Source organism: Pithys albifrons, chromosome 1, assembly GCF_047495875.1.
Source record: "Pithys albifrons albifrons isolate INPA30051 chromosome 1, PitAlb_v1, whole genome shotgun sequence".
In the NCBI taxonomy this organism is placed as follows: Eukaryota; Metazoa; Chordata; class Aves; order Passeriformes; family Thamnophilidae; genus Pithys; species Pithys albifrons.
This window is the reverse complement of record NC_092458.1, coordinates 12,540,484-12,556,107: the sequence shown is the minus strand read 5'-3', so window position 1 is coordinate 12,556,107 and position 15,624 is coordinate 12,540,484. Positions and strand designations below refer to the sequence as shown.

At 37.8% G+C, this 15,624-nt stretch overlaps 1 protein-coding gene across 4 annotated transcripts in view; it reads left to right on the top strand.

The window, feature by feature from the left end:
* The window catches only part of WWC3 (WWC family member 3), a 103,039-nt gene that overhangs the window by 37,852 nt on the left and 49,563 nt on the right, over positions 1-15,624 (top strand). For all 4 annotated transcript variants that reach the window (XM_071563723.1, XM_071563641.1, XM_071563559.1 and 1 more), the window contains exons 2-5: positions 2,749-2,858; positions 7,391-7,594; positions 10,951-11,027; positions 12,745-12,824. In XM_071563723.1, the coding sequence (XP_071419824.1) occupies positions 2,749-2,858; positions 7,391-7,594; positions 10,951-11,027; positions 12,745-12,824 (471 nt within the window). The remainder of the gene's footprint in view (positions 1-2,748; positions 2,859-7,390; positions 7,595-10,950; positions 11,028-12,744; positions 12,825-15,624) is intronic.

Genomic DNA, 15,624 nt, shown 5'->3' with positions numbered 1-15,624 from the left:
TATAGAAGCAGGAAAGATCTGTTCTATTTTATAGTGCTTAAGCTAATTAAAAACAAACCCAGAGAGTAAAGCAGTGTTTCCAGAAGATGCTTAATTTCACCAGTCTACTGCTGTAATTTGTGGCTGACCTCCAATATACATATCTGCATCTGTTCTGTTTTGTCGTTGTTATTCTGAAAACCCTGTTTCCCTAACTGGTAAAAAACTAATCTTGTGCTCAGAGTTGTGCTGGTTAAACCAGAAAGGTATTTTTTCAGTTCACTTAGTTAAAGCAGTGCAAAACATGGGGAGAAACTTCCAATTCTTAGTTTAGTATCTGACCTGGATTAATTGAATGAAGGTTCAACTACATGGGTGTAAATGTGACTGAATCAAGAATCAATGTGACATTATGCTTTGTCAGGAATCCAATTTGGAGCAACTTGGATTATAGTTTAAAGTGAGCAGCATCAAGTTAATAACAGTCTGAATGTCTGGAAGATAACTTTTTCTGTGTTGGGGTTTATTCTCACAAGTTCTACTTCAAAACCATTAATTAAACTGTTCACACATGCTTTATGACATTGAAATGAAAACCAGTTAGACCAGATGCTTTGGTTTTCTTCAGTCTCCCTTTTCCAAAAAGTGAACATCGTCCTTGTCCTGGAAGTCTGAGCCCTGGCGGGATCACAGAGAGCATCGAATTAAAGTTCTTGTGGTGTGAAAGGTTAAAGTATCACGTGCAGGTTTTATTTATGAATAAAGGGTGCGGGTATGTTTGTATAACAGGCAAGCAAATCTCATAACTCATTCCAAAGAAAATCTTGTCTATAGTGCAGTAGTTTAGGAGCCAATGTCTAGACTACTTTGTGAAATTGTAAACATGATGTCTTCAGAACAAGACCATGGGAGTTTAAGAAAAAATGCTGCATGTTGTGTTTTTAATATTTGACTGAATTCCAGGGAGAACAGAAGTATTTTGGCAATACTTGGTCTGCCTGTCTGCTAGATGAATAACTGAGTGTGTATGTCAGGTCACAGTAACATTTTCTTTCTTGAATACAGCAGCTTTGGATGTGCTTGATTACATGGTGTAAACTACGTATTTGGCAGCAATAGAAAATTTTTGCTTTAAAAAGTGGCACACAGGTTTATGTATAAGTTTATGTATGTCTTTGTCTTCCTAAGCTGTTTATACATGTAGGAGAATCCACAGAACATGACCAAGCTAAATAGCTTGATTTTTGTACTGTTGTGCAAAGTTGTTCAAACATTACATTGATATGAGTGAGGATAGTTTTTTATTTTACTACAGTTAATTTTGCACACTATAAGAATAATAAAATAGTTTTAGGAGTCGGGTCAATGCAGTTTTTCTGTTTGCTGTGTGCCAGGTTTTGTAGTTTTATTAGTGGTTGAACGGTGCACTTACTGCACCATTGGAATAGCTGGAATGTAGCTGTAGTAGTATTTCCATCTTTTGAAGTCTTTATCACTGGATTCTTCTGGATTGGTTTTGTTTTGGGAAAGAACTTCCAAGTTCAAAGACAGACAGGTTTTAGTTCTGACAAAGTTACTGTTTTATATGGGTGTTATCAGATGAAGTGCAAGTCCCCGTCTCTCTCTATTCTGCACCATATTTGTAAGTGTAGTTCAAATCTGGTATCAGAAAACCTTAACTGAGTATTATAACATACTAACAGAATTGCAAAAAACAGTACTGTGCCATAGGCCATGCTGAACTTAAGTCAGTCCCTAAATTAATGCATGTATTTAGTGTTGGCAAAGTTGTCTTCATTCCAGGTATTAGAAATGCCTCAACAAATACGTGGGGCAGGTGTTGGTTCTATATCCCATGTATAATTGAAATTACTATGTTAGTAAAGGAATTTTATGGCAGGTTCTAGAGGAAAACATTATCTGAAGGATTAAATAAAGATTAAAACAATGATTTGGGGAATAGACATGATTAGACTAAATGTAAAGGCTTTTTTATTTGGATCATTTGTTCTTCCTAGTTTTTTACTTCCCTTGACGTTCTAGAGTAGTGTTGATTTAGTGTAGAATTTGGAAATTTTCAATATTCCTGTCAACTCTGACATGCTGTTTTGTTTTTCTGTTATCCACTGGTCTATTAAGAGTTTGCCTATATAGGGGTGTGACATTTTAAGCTTCTAGATAGCAATGCTGTTAGTTATTGATTTCTACTCCAATTACTTCAAAATTCTTCAGGGACATTTGTTTGTCTCTTCTTTTTGAAGGAGAGAAAGTAACTTGGATCTGTCTGGACCAAGAGAATATCATTAATAGTTGAAAATGTATAATTGAAAAGAGGAAACCTATTACATAGTGCTGTCTTAAATTTTATGTGATTTTCTTAAGGGCAAACAATTACGCTGCTTTGCCACCTTAATGAAATTAAAACCTATAAAGCTTCCAGTGGTTTTAGCAGTAGTGAACTCCAGCTTCACATTTGTGTTCTTTGCAGTATGGGAGAAAAACTGGCAGGACTGCATGCCATTGTGATTAAATTGTTATACATAGAAACTTGAGGGGAGAAGCTTGTCTTACCTGCTTGGGGAGTGTCTGTCAGCATATTTAAATGAAATTTTATTTTGAAACTGTATGTTTATAATTATCAGCACATTCCTAAGCAGCATAACTAGTCTGTGATCAAATGGTGGCGGTATCTTCAAACATGTAATAACATCCATTGCATTGTAAACTCTGCCCCTTTTGTATTTATTTGTGTTATTTTTATTTTTACAGGATTACAAAGCCATTGACATTTGCTGACTGTGTCGGTGATGAGCTTCCTTTAGGATGGGAAACTGTTTACGATCAACAGATTGGGGTTTATTACATGGACCATATAAATCGTGAGTAGATGTGTGAATATTTGAGGAATACTGGCAAGCTGATGTTAACTGATGGCACTCACTTTGTTTCCAATATCCTTTATGCTCCTCATGCTGCAGTGAGACAATGTATGCAAGTAATTTCTTGCAGAATCTGTTTTCTCATCTTGCAAGTGGGGGCACAATGCCTCTTCATTTGTAAAGAATTACAACCTGTGATAGTTTTATAGTGTATAAAACTATTTTGCTTTGCTTTGTCATGCTGTGAAGTATCAATAATTTTGTTGTTGCTTTTTGTCATACATCAGTTAGGAGGATTTTCATGCTATGCTCTTGTATTTCCTATTTTCCAGTCATCCATAGTTCACTCATGTATTGAAACCCAGAATGCATTCTGAGAGAAATGTGCTGATTTTGAATCAGAAGCATCATGAAATACAGTAATCTCATCCTCTCTTAAGCAATGCATGTTTTATGCTTTAATGAAGTACAAAGTGCTATCAAAAAGATGTCTCTTTTGGAAACCTATTTCTAACATTTTCCCTTTTGGACTATTGCTGAGCTTTATATCGCCACTGTCTGGCACGTTTGCCAGTTCTACTTTTAAGAAAATGTCTTATCTTTATAGCTTTGTTCTACTGCTGCTGTTACAGTTGTGCTTCTGTCATTAAGCTTCTTACCACCAGTGAGTGAATGCTTTCAATATTGTGGGAATTGGCAGTGGGTGCGGAGTGAGAAAAGTAGAAAGCAGTTACATTGGCTATCACAGCAGTGGTAAATCGGATAATCTGCAAGCCCCACCTCAATACTATCTACTGAAATATAGTAAATTAAAAAGTAAAAGTGTAGAAATAGTTTTGGGCTTCCAGCCATCATTGGAATTACTTGTGTATTGTGGTTTCACAATCACTTATTTTAAAAAATGCAAGCAACATAATAATAAATGTTCCCATGGCATTGTTTGACCCACACAGGTACTTATTTGTTGTGAAATTTAACAAAGATCACTAATAAAATTATAAATTTTAAGTGCTTTTATTACACCAATCACAAGGATAGATAGCCAAGACATTTCAAAGGCAATAAATTCAGATTGTTAGGTAATTCTTAAAATAACTCTTGGCAACTCTGTGGAGTTCTTCTGTTTGATTGTTTTGAGGGGATTTTTTTCAAATTGTGCAAGGTTTTAGGAGTCCCTATAGAACATGAACTCCTATTGCAATGCTGTGACTAAAAAAAAGCTACCTATGGGCATCTTTGATAGCAGTAACAAAATTGCTTCCTTTTGCTTTTCAGATTTCATTATTAGCAGCTTTACCACCGACATGAAGGTTGAACTTATAGAAAGGATATTAATCATTGTAGCCATGTCGAATCTGGCTTGCATTTTTTTTCTGTGCAATTGAGAGCAAAAATTGTAAAGAGGGTCTTTGCAGAGGGAAATTGAGTTCGCAAATGCTAAATGGGTAGACATAGAAAGAAAAAATTAATTTTAATAGGGGTCTGGGAAAGTAAAGCTAATCATATTAGGTATGAAATAAAGTTAATGTATGAACAGAGAGATAGAAACTTCATAGGGCCAGTGCTGAACTGAGTAAAAGGAATCATTCAGCAATTAACAAGGTTGCAAAATTAGTCTCTTTCATGATAACTAATTACTTGCAGCCCACAGATATTATCCTAAATGGTAATTCAACCATCACAGCAAAATGGGTTTGTCACCCTTAGGCTAATACAGTGCTTGCATATACCAGCAAGATTTACATAAAGAGGGAAGAGACAGTTGATGTTATAGCTGGATAACCATTATTCAAAAATTAGTAGGACACTCGATCCAGTTTTTAAACTGTGGACAACAAAGGTACCAATCAAGACTGCATTAACCTCCTTTGTCGAGGTGAGAACTAATGAGTAGACAATGGTGCATCATGAGGTGTTGTCAGGCAAGTGGCAGAGATGGTGTAGGAGCTAAAGAAATGTTTTTCTGAAATGAGTGTGTCCAAAACACTTGGAATGGCAGCTTCACGTGAAAACATTTAGATGCCCTTTGTATCTGACTGGGCTCAATGTTTTATGCAGCATGGGAGTTGTGTGTTAAGTGACAAAACAGTTTAGAAGTGCTTCAGTTTCAAGAAATACAGGGAGAAAGTGCAAGGGATAATTCAAAGAGAGTCTTTCTACAGTTATGCTTACCAGGGACCTCTCATGGTTCGTGCACTCTCACAAGCTTTTTGCCCTTGCACCTTCTGAAAGAAATAAGCAATACATGTGATTTTTCTAAGCCTCTTGCTCTGTTTGTTTACGCAGGAAGCAAAAAAAAGATCTCTAGGCAATAGCTTTCCATTTATATTTAGAAAAAAAACAGGAACAGAAAGATCTTCTGTAAATCTCAATGGTGCTTCCAATCCTGATCTCCATCTTGTTCTGTAAATTCAGTACTTTGTTGACACCCTTAGTAAGCTGCTCTTGGCTCTTGTCCAGCCATTGCTTAAAAACCTTGGCGGCTGCCAGCCACAGAATTCCTTTCCCTCCTCCTCAGAATCTTGGGAGCCTTTGAAGTCTCCTTTAAGCAGTTGAGCATTCCCCAGTGAGGGAATAATATATTCTCTGCATTTGTCTGGGGCTGTTCTTGAGTTCCTGTAGTGGAGGGGGGTTTAATTGGTTATAAAGAAATGAAGGAAGTTAATTTTACCGTGCAATGTAGCTTTAGTGTTGCTATGTGGCAAACTTGTTTAGAAATGCAGGGCAAAGTTTTGTAAAACAGAAGAAAATGTCACTACTGTACTAGGAAGTTTTCTGCCTCAGAAGAATGCTGCTAGCTATTCAGAAAACTTCTGAAAAATTCTCTTAAGAGGTGCAGTGCTCTGAAGTGTAGGACCCCAGAAGCTTAACGTGTGATAGAATATAAGATCTTAGCCAGGGCTGTTTACTGAGATTAGGACTAATAATTTCCTTTAAAAAAAGGTTTACTAGGATTTAGCTTGTCTGTCATATAAAGATTTATTAATTTTTGCATAGTTTCCATAGGGGATTAACAGTTTCAGGAATATTAAATTTGCACAGATTTCAGGAGTACTTATGGACAGGTGAGATAACATTGCAAATTGACATGCCTTCAGTGAAGGATGGGCAGCAGTCTGAACTCTGTTTTCTTCTTCTTGCCCTCTATGTATAGAAGGATTTTTGGTGACTAAAAAAGCCAAAGCACATCCTGTCCTTGGCTGCAGAGATAGTTTGGGGTCATTGGAGCCAGAAGGTGCTGCTGGGAATCAAGGGATCCCTGGGGGGAAATTGCAGAATTATAGGGACAATCTTTATACTGTGTTAATGTGAGGAGCTGCAGGGAGAAAAAAGGTACAGCTGTTAAGAGGAAAAGTTATTTAGGAAAATAATCTGCAAATCTGTTGTAAGTACTGTTCCTTGAGGAGCTTTCTGTTTTTGTCTATACACTTTTCAGATGGCTCTCAAATCATAGAGTTAGTAGCATTACCTTGACACCATTGAAGTTTTTAATCTGTTGGACTCAATCTTTTAAAGTTTTCTATTTCATTACTGACACCAATATACTGAACTGTGTACTCATGATTAATGCAAAACATAACTGGCTTTCATCTCTCATAAGAATCAAAATTTGGAAAGAATTTCTAGTTGCTGACCTCCTGACTGTGCTGCAAGCTCTGCCACTACTTTGAACACTGACATTGTGTCTGCAGCAGCTTCTTACTGGTGTAGAGCTTCAGTCATCAGAAATTAAGATTATGGTTAACTATGAGACTTCACATGGACGTCCTCATGTAAAACAAAAACATTTTTGTTAGTTCACAGAAAGAAAACAAATGAACCAATAATTTTTTAGGATTTTAATGCATGTGTCCTCCTCAAATGCCTTTATAGCTGCAAAGAGATTGTTTTGCAGTAATAACTTTGAAAATCAATATATAAGGAAAAGATTTTGTGATGGAAACTTGGTTTTGATTTGTGTTTGAATATAAACTGTCCTAAACCCTGGAAAGAGAAAACATGATACTGCTGTTTCTTAAGAAAAAAAAAAGAGAAGCAGTTTAGATGCTTTATGGATTTGAGATGAAAATGTTGACTTTTCTGTTGAATTACCTTATTATTCTTAATTATGCAGAGGTAGTCTCTGAGCTTTCAGGATGTTGTATGTAATATCCTAAGACAGTTCCAGATATTTATAGAGTTACGGATTAAGCACTGAGATGCCTTTCACTCTTCTTTGTGGTTCTGGATTTTTAGGTAGTACTCAAAATTTTCAAGTTCTACGAGGGAAGGCTAGAGCCAAAATACTGTTTTCTTTGGGTTTTCACTGGTTTGTAAAGAAAAGAATCAAATTTAAATGCCCTTTACATTTCAAAGGGCTCTTCTTGTTCTTTCACTCTGCATCCTTTCTTCTTTTTGTCCTGGGTAGAGTGATTTTGTGCACTGTAGTGTTAATTGTGCTGGTTGAGAATGGGCATGACCAAAATAGTTTGTACTTTGTAGCATAAAGTATCTCACAATTTTTTAAAATGCTTTTAATTTTTTCTCCCTAGAGCTAACACAAATCGAGGACCCAAGGGAGCAATGGAGAAGGGAGCAAGAACGCATGCTTAAGGAATATTTAATAGTTGCCCAGGAGGCACTCAATGCCAAGAAAGAGATCTACCAAATAAAGCAGCAGCGTTTTGAACTAGCCCAGGAAGAATATCAACAGTTGCACAAAATGTGTGAGGATGACAGTCGTTCTTACGCCAGCTGTGAGTTTTCTAGTCTTCTCTTGATTTTTACCTACCTACCTCTTAACAGATGTGCTGTAAGAAATATTGTGAAGTGTTTCCATCACCTGATTTTTCTCTGAATGAAGATCCTGACTACACAAGTGAGGTGCTGTCCTTTGACTCTGCTATTTATTGAAGGTTTTCCATTTCCTGTTAGGTCTATTGGAATATAGATTTAACATTTAACAGGGATAAACCTTAACACTGAACAAGGATGTAACATTGAACAGGGATGTAACATTAAACAGGGATTTATCTGAGTTAGCATCTCTGCCCATCTTGGAACAAGCTGTAGTGATCCTTCCTGCAAGGCAACGAAGGTGAGACTGGATGTTGGTGGACCAGTCACCCACTTGCACTCCTAAACTCACAGGTTATTCTCCCCTCAACATGGCGAGGAAGCCATCAGCTTAGGGAAACCTGGGGATCCATGGTCTGTTTAGCAACTTTATAAGCTCTTAGGGGCAAACTGTTGTGGTGAAGAGCACCTCTGGACACGAAGTAGGAAGGGGTATTTCATTAGTGCACCTCATTCTTGAATGTCAGTCTGTGAGCCTAATATTGGTGGTGTAGGTCATGATTTCCCGCCGTTTTAAAGCTTCAGATGGCTCTGGTATCTTGGAATAGATGATAACACTTTTCTCAATTCTGAAGGTGTTGCACCACTGCCATGACTGTTGATTGGGACAATAAGAAAAGGTATCTTTGCCAAAGAGTCAGTCTTGTTCACAGTAGTGTGTCAAGTGGATATACCCAAAAGCCACATGGAAATGTAGCAGAGTTCTACTGCACTGGTGGCTTTTCAGTGGCTTCTGTGTGTACAGCCATTGTTTAACTGCGTGTTTGCTGTTAAATGGCAAGTGCTTGATAAGAATGGAAAGCTCTGCTTTAACCTTTTCTCAAAACCTTCAAGAAACGTGGCTGTGGAGGGGACCTTTAATCAGGCATCTGGACAGAAGTGTTACTGATCCAGAGCAATTTATTAATCCAAGGTAATTCATACATATGCCAAAATCCTGGGAAAGATGCTTTTGGGGCTGAGGTGTTCCAGTTGGATTTCACCGAGTATTCTGTTCCTGTTGAACTGGAATTCTCATCTTTTTGTTTAGTTTTAAATCCATGTATTCTGTGATTTAGTTTGTGACATAACTGAACAGTTGTGACTAGTTTTATTTGTCTTTGTTATGTTCAGGTATCTAAGGATGTTTTTTGTTCTTACTGAGAAGGCAATTTTTAAAAAGAAATTACTGTTTAAAGAATGTTAAACTACTGTTTAAGACTTGCGGGTAAAAGATACTGTCATCAGTATTTTCTGACACTATGTATATATGGCCAGACTTCGCAAACAAAGATCTGGGAAGGGCTCTCCCTAAGTGGCTGTGCCCTTCCAGCCTTCATAGTGGATTTTTTAGGTGAGGCACAGCATGTGCAGAACTGACCCCACCATTTTTTAAGTCCTAAGGTCCATCTGCCACGGCCGAGCGAGCTTGGACGGTGACAGTGAAGTCCTCAGGACTAGAACCTACAGTCCCCGGTATTCCCAGCAGGTCTCGCATCCAAGTACTAACCCAGGCTGACCCTGCTGAGCATCCGAGATCTGATGGGATCAAATGTCAGGGAGGCATTTAACTGCCTCTGACATAAAAAAAGCTAAATAGACATTTATTATAATACCTTTCTAGGAGCATGGGCTCTTTGTTTTTTCAAAAATTTGCAATAGTTCTATGGGATATTTTGTTGCATTACTTCAGGTGAATGTACAGAAAGACACTTCCACTGAAGATTGAAAATACACTGGAAAAATAAAACCTGATTTTGATACTTTTGAAGCTCTTGGAAAAGCAAGTTGCTTGAAACTGCAACTGAAGATGACAAAATTGGAGCTTATCTAATTAATGCAAGTGCTTTGTCAATTAACTTATGTTTCTCAATCTTCTAATAGTTTGGGGTTTTTTAGTTGTGTCTGGAATTGATAATGAGAATCTGTAAGATTTTAATTTTCTACAGATCTGTTAATGTATTTTATATCGGTTTAAGGTCATATGCATCTGTTTGAGAAAATGGGATGGGCTGATTAGTCAGATGTTGGTTTGTTTTTTTTTAATATCGCCTTAGGATTTAATCATGCTGCAACTCAAAGATTTCCAAAGGCTTCTTTTCCACTTGTTTTTCTTTGCTTGAGTCCTTCACTCCACTGTGAGATGCTTGTTTCTCTGTTTATTGGACAGAAATAGCAGGCTTCTGATTTGAGTACAATTACATGACCAGAGTTGGGTGCTTATACTGTGAATATGCTTACCTCCACTACCAATTGTTTCAAGTTGTTGCATTGAAAGAACTCAAACTTCACAAAGTGTTTTCCTGCATTTTGCTTTGTGGGTGCTGCCCTTGACTCAGTGTCGTGTGTTCATGAGTGGGAGGCGGTGTGAGCTCAGCGGTTGTGGGTTGGCAGGGAGGTGCCCATGCAGCAGTTTTGTGACTCAGTTGTGATCAGCACTGTTTAAAAAAATCCATAGAAAATCCTGGATTTAGAGAATTAGTCCAGGCATGACTACTCATTTTGGCAAGTTCCTGCATGCTCAACATGACCTTGGTGTTGCAGTATTCTTTCGAGAGTCGAAAGGCTTTGCTGCAGCACAGGCATGGGTATGGGTTTCAAAGCAACAGCCTTCAGCTCTGGAAAAGGAAGAAAAGTCTAACAGCACAACCCCATCCACTCACATACCAGGCATTTTTCAGTGGACCAGTGCTGCCTTGACTGGCTCACTCTATAAATCGTGGTTGCTCTTGGAAATTTACTTGCTCAGGACATTTACTTCATCTATGTGGGCTTCAGCTTGTAATGCCGCAGCTTGAAATCACTGCCTGACTCCAGATACACTGTGCTGGGAGCTCCCTGGCCAGAGATTGATTTGTACATCAGTTCTCTATGCTGTTGCTTTAGGAGCTTTTTGTATCTAATATAATTTTGTTTTGACAATAATTTTTTTTTAGCTTTAGTCCCTATCATACTGTTAATTAAATGTACCTAGGAAGCAACTGGCAATTGTTAATACTACGCATACTGTAAATGCCACCATCCTGTCATTGAAGTTGTTGCTTTTAGGAAATATGCAGTGCTGCTATATGCAATTTTCATTGCTCAGGACAAAAAAAAAAATCAGGTGGACCAAACGGAAATCTTCAGTTGTACTTTAGCACAGAGGATTATTTCAAAACCTAGTGACCTGCAGCTGAAAGAATTAATGCAACTGTTTATTAAATAGTGCCACATCTTAACAAGTGTATTAAAGAAAGGGGGAAAAAAAGTAAAATGCTGTTTTCCATCTGTTTAGCATTCTCTGGATTTTCAACTAATACGAAGTATGACCCATATCAGATTAAAGCAGAAATTGCCAGCCGTCGTGACAGAGTGAGTAATCTCTTCATTTGTAAAAATATGAATTAAGTATAGGGAAGGGAAGGACACCATGTATTTTTCTTTCATGGATTTTGGATGCATTTTTAGAGCTATGGTATTAAAAACCTGCATTTTTATTCAAGCCTGTTGTTCTGTTAAAAGGACTCTATATTAACTGCATTTCAGTGACTTGCGAAGTAATGTTTTTTCCATGTTACAAGTGTAAACAATTTTGTCACAGATGTCAGAGGCAAGCTCAGCCAGGCTTCCAGAAGTTGCTTTCTTGGTGCAAACTGCCACAAGTAGTAAATACTCTGCAGCCAAATTATTTCATTATTAAATGCAGTGCAAGCCCACTCTCTTCATACCATTTACCCATCTTCAGCGAGTTCCACTCTAGATTTAGCCACTTGGAAATCTGTTCACAATTCAGTAGACCTGTTGGCCAAATAGAATTTTTTAGCTGATTTGGCCAGACCTCCTCTTTGAAGGGGAGGAGTTCAAGTAATCTGACAATGCTAAGGAGTTCTATAACAAAAGTGTTTCATATTTATTCATTTCTATATGCAAAAAACCCTTGAATTGTGGCTTTGGTACCATCTTTGCTGAAGGAAAAATAGTTGACTTCTGGAATATCTCTCATGATCTTTAGCACAGAGATAAATATTTCACATTGGTTTCAAGCAAATTGATGTAATAGTTGTAAGCAATTATTAAAAGTAGTTTATAATATTAAGCTCGAGAACCTATTTAAAAACTGTACATTTCTTTTCCTCAGGGGATAAAATGGTTTTTAGTATGCCAGGCACTCAGCTCACAAAACAAATAAAAAACCACTTCTCTTTGCAGGATAGTGTTCCATTTTTGTTGTAGTGACCACTTTTCACATGAGTGCCTCTGAAAATAAATCCTGTTCACCACCCTTCAAAGGCATTTATTCTATCTCTATATATTTACTACATGCTGACTAGTGTTTGCTTGTTTTACATGCTCTAAATGTCAGCATATTCTAAACTAGAAAATAAGCCTTATTTAAATAATATTTAAAGAAAATGAGCAGGGTCTTCACTTATATGATTATTTCTCTCTGTTCCTGCATCTTAAAACAAAATTTCCTACTAAGTGCATGGGATGATATGTTCAGCTAAATGTCTGCATAGACCGTGAGTTGTTTCAGGAAATAGAATGAAATATGCACTATAAAGTGTTTGTATACATGATGTTAGTGATGCATTTTTTCATTTTACTTTTGGTGAGCGTGGTGAGTGTTTTAGAGGCTGGTGGCATGTGTTTTGAGGAAAGGGCAAGAATACCTGAGGAAGGGGAAAGGCCACACAGGATGGTGGGACTCTGACACTCCTGGTTTGTATTCCCTAACTGCTGTGAAGCCCCCGACAGAGGCCAATTCTGCTGCCGGTGATTGTGTTTTCCCAGACTGAAAAATCAACAGCATTGAATGTTCAGACTCTTTTAAAGTTGACCAAAGAGCTGAAGACAGCTGAGAGGTGTCTCTGCTACAATGGGAGAAGAAAAAGTGGATTGAAACTTGCTAGGTGTTAGCATGAGCTACTGAAGGTAGAAGCATGATAGAATACATGAAGAAATTGATACTTTGAAAGCTGAATGTTGTGACTGCTGTTTGATTGGGTCTTTTGATATATAATCAATTATTTTTATTATGGAAGTTTCTGTTGCATATTATTACTTTAAATAATTTTGTTATATTCAGCTTTCTAGACTAAAACGAGAATTGGCACAGATGAAGCAGGAGCTGCAATATAAAGAAAAAGGAGTGGAAACTCTGCAAGAGTAAGTTAAGAGTTTGTGGGAGGATTTATTATTATTATTTTGGGTTTTTTTTCTTTATTTGCCTTGGAATTAATTTCTTAGAAATGCATTGCTAAAAAGAAAACGTTGGTTAAATGCATTGCTTCAGACTTGCTACTGTGATAATGATGCACAGTGAGAACAATTGGAACTGATGGGAAGAAGGGTTGGACAGAATTGGTTGGAGTGGTGATTTCTTAGATTGACATAGAAAAGCAGTTTTATAGGCCCTGTTCTTTAACTTTTCCTGAAGATATTGTTAGAGTGGAATTAGATTTTTAAAATATTTTCCAGATACTTTCTGGAGACATGTAGTGCCTGGAGCACAGCCCAAAGCACCGTGCTGTAGAGTAGTTTTCATGGAGCAGGCTGGGCACAAGACTTCTCCTGGGGGGAAAACTGCACACCACAACACTGCTGCTTCCCTTTACCTGGCAGTCAGGCTATCTCATTCTGCACAGCATGGCTGATTTGTGCTTGTGCTGTAGATCTGGTGGTCTGTGGGACCTTGGATTTTGTTGCATGTGTGCCAAATGACTGCCTGGAAATGTGACTCCTTGTCTCTTCCCAGTGCAGAAAGAAAGCTTGGCCGATATGCCACTGCTCCCAGGGCTGTTGGGCAGCCCATGATCCATTTCCTGGGTGCTCAGTGGTGTCAGAGGCTGTGAAATGTTGTGGTGACCCTCTCCCTGCCACTCTTCCTGCAGGACATCAGATGGGAACTGAGTGACTTCTGTCTGTGTGCTGCTTAGTCACCTACACATGTAGCGCATCAGGATTCCCAGTGGGATAGGGAGAGAGGTTGCCAGGCCGTAGAGAAAATGACAGGTAAACACAGGTTGTTGTGACTTGCAGATCTGTTCAGCAAGGCCAGGGGCCACACCAAGGGCTTGAACAGCTCTTGGATTTGCCTTGGACATGTGGCTGTGCATTTAGAAATCTTGGCCTTTTTTCCAGCATGCCTGTGAATGAACTGCCTAATGCAGGAGCTTCCTGCAAATGTTAGAAGTGTTGCCTGTCTACTGCATTTTGCAGCATAAACACAGTATCTGCTGAAGTGTTTTGAAGCTTTGGATTTAGTGCATTGGTGCTAAAAAGCATGGGCTCACACTTACACTTCAGGAATTCTAGGGATTCTGGAGAAGTTAGGCTACTTACTTTCTAACTTTGATTTTGATTGGTACTACATTAACAAAACAATATAAAGGAATACACTCAAATTTTACTTCTAAAGAAAAGTGAGTAGCCCATGCACTACATTTTTTTGGTGTGTTTTGTTCATTTTTTTTAAAATCAGCTTGCAAGGCTCTTTTGTTTTATAAAGCATTTAAAAATTTCAGAGAAAAAAGCTTGTTCAATCAAAATTCTTCATTGGAAGGTATAATGTTCATAATTTCAGGCATCAATATGTTTTTATTGAAGCATTTATAGGTAGGTAGTGGAATTGTTCATCTATGATATTAACTGAAAATTAGTATAATAAAGCGCTCAAAAGTATTTGCTATTTCAATATAGTAAGTGATACTTCAAATACAGCCAGTGTCTCAATATGGTGGCCTAGATAGTTAAGCAGTAACAGAACAAATGCAGTTTTGTCTTAAGATTCGTACTCATATTTTCCGTGATTAAGAATTGCCTTGCCTTTGCTGCTTTCTCTAGTTGTTTTCCTCCTTCTAGTTAGGATATAGGTTCAATTGTTTTATAAAAGGACTAACTACTTGATTAGAATGATGAAAGTATTTGAAGGCCATTTGAAACTCAAGATTGTTTTAATTAGTATAATTCATTTAGGATAGTCCAGCAAAGTAGTACAACTTTTTGAGAAGTAAAGTCTGCAAATGATTAAGAATACAAATGTTAGTCTTGGATACAGCCCAAGTGAAGTTGTCCATGCTACAGGATGGGGTTATAGGAGAGACATTTAAGAGAGGAATGACTTTAAAGCATATCTGATTTGTCAGTGGTCACTCTAATGATCCAGTTTAATAGTTCAAGCATGACACAGCTTGGTGCTTCAGCACTGCCATTGCTGCTGATGCTCTGTGTGCCATCAGTGCACTGGGTGGCACTTGCCATTGGTTGCCGAAGCTGGAAAGAACCTTTTGCCTGTGTGTTATCTGGAGTTGCAGTGAATGTCTATCAGTGTTTGTGCCTTGCTGAGCTCTGCTCTCTGCAGTGACTTCTTTGTTTGTAAAACAGACTTGTGGTTTTTGTTTTGTGTTTTTAAGTATTTTTTATTTGCCCATCTGGTGAGATATAAGCTTTCTTTTGAGTATTTTCCTTCTAGTAGGAAGTGAGGCAATTGGGGAGTGCTTGCATTAACAACTGAAGAGAGGACTTTCCTTGTGTAGTCAGTAGACAAGTCAGGGTAAAAGCCTAACTGTGCTCTGAGTTGTCCCTGCGTGATCTCTCCCTTACCTCTTGTATTTGTTGGGAGAGAAGGGTCACTGAAGTCAAGTACCAAGGCTGAAGTAGTTTAGTTTTCACATATCCTCAAAGTGACTATATTGTCTAAAAAGATGTTCATTTTTCTTCCTTTAAAACGAAAATGCTAATTTTGTCTTCCCCCTCCCCTTTTTTAAAGTTTATTGCATCTTAGACATTTCCCACTTCTGTTATGTTTTCTAGATTTTTGGTCTGTGTAATTCTTCTTCCTTTTTTTGCTAGGTCAATTCTTCAAGTAACTGCCAAACTGCAAATGGCTTGCATCCTGTTCAGCTTTTTTTAAAGCCGTGTTCAGCACTTTTCTTCAAATATAAGCCAAGAACAGTATTGCGAGCCA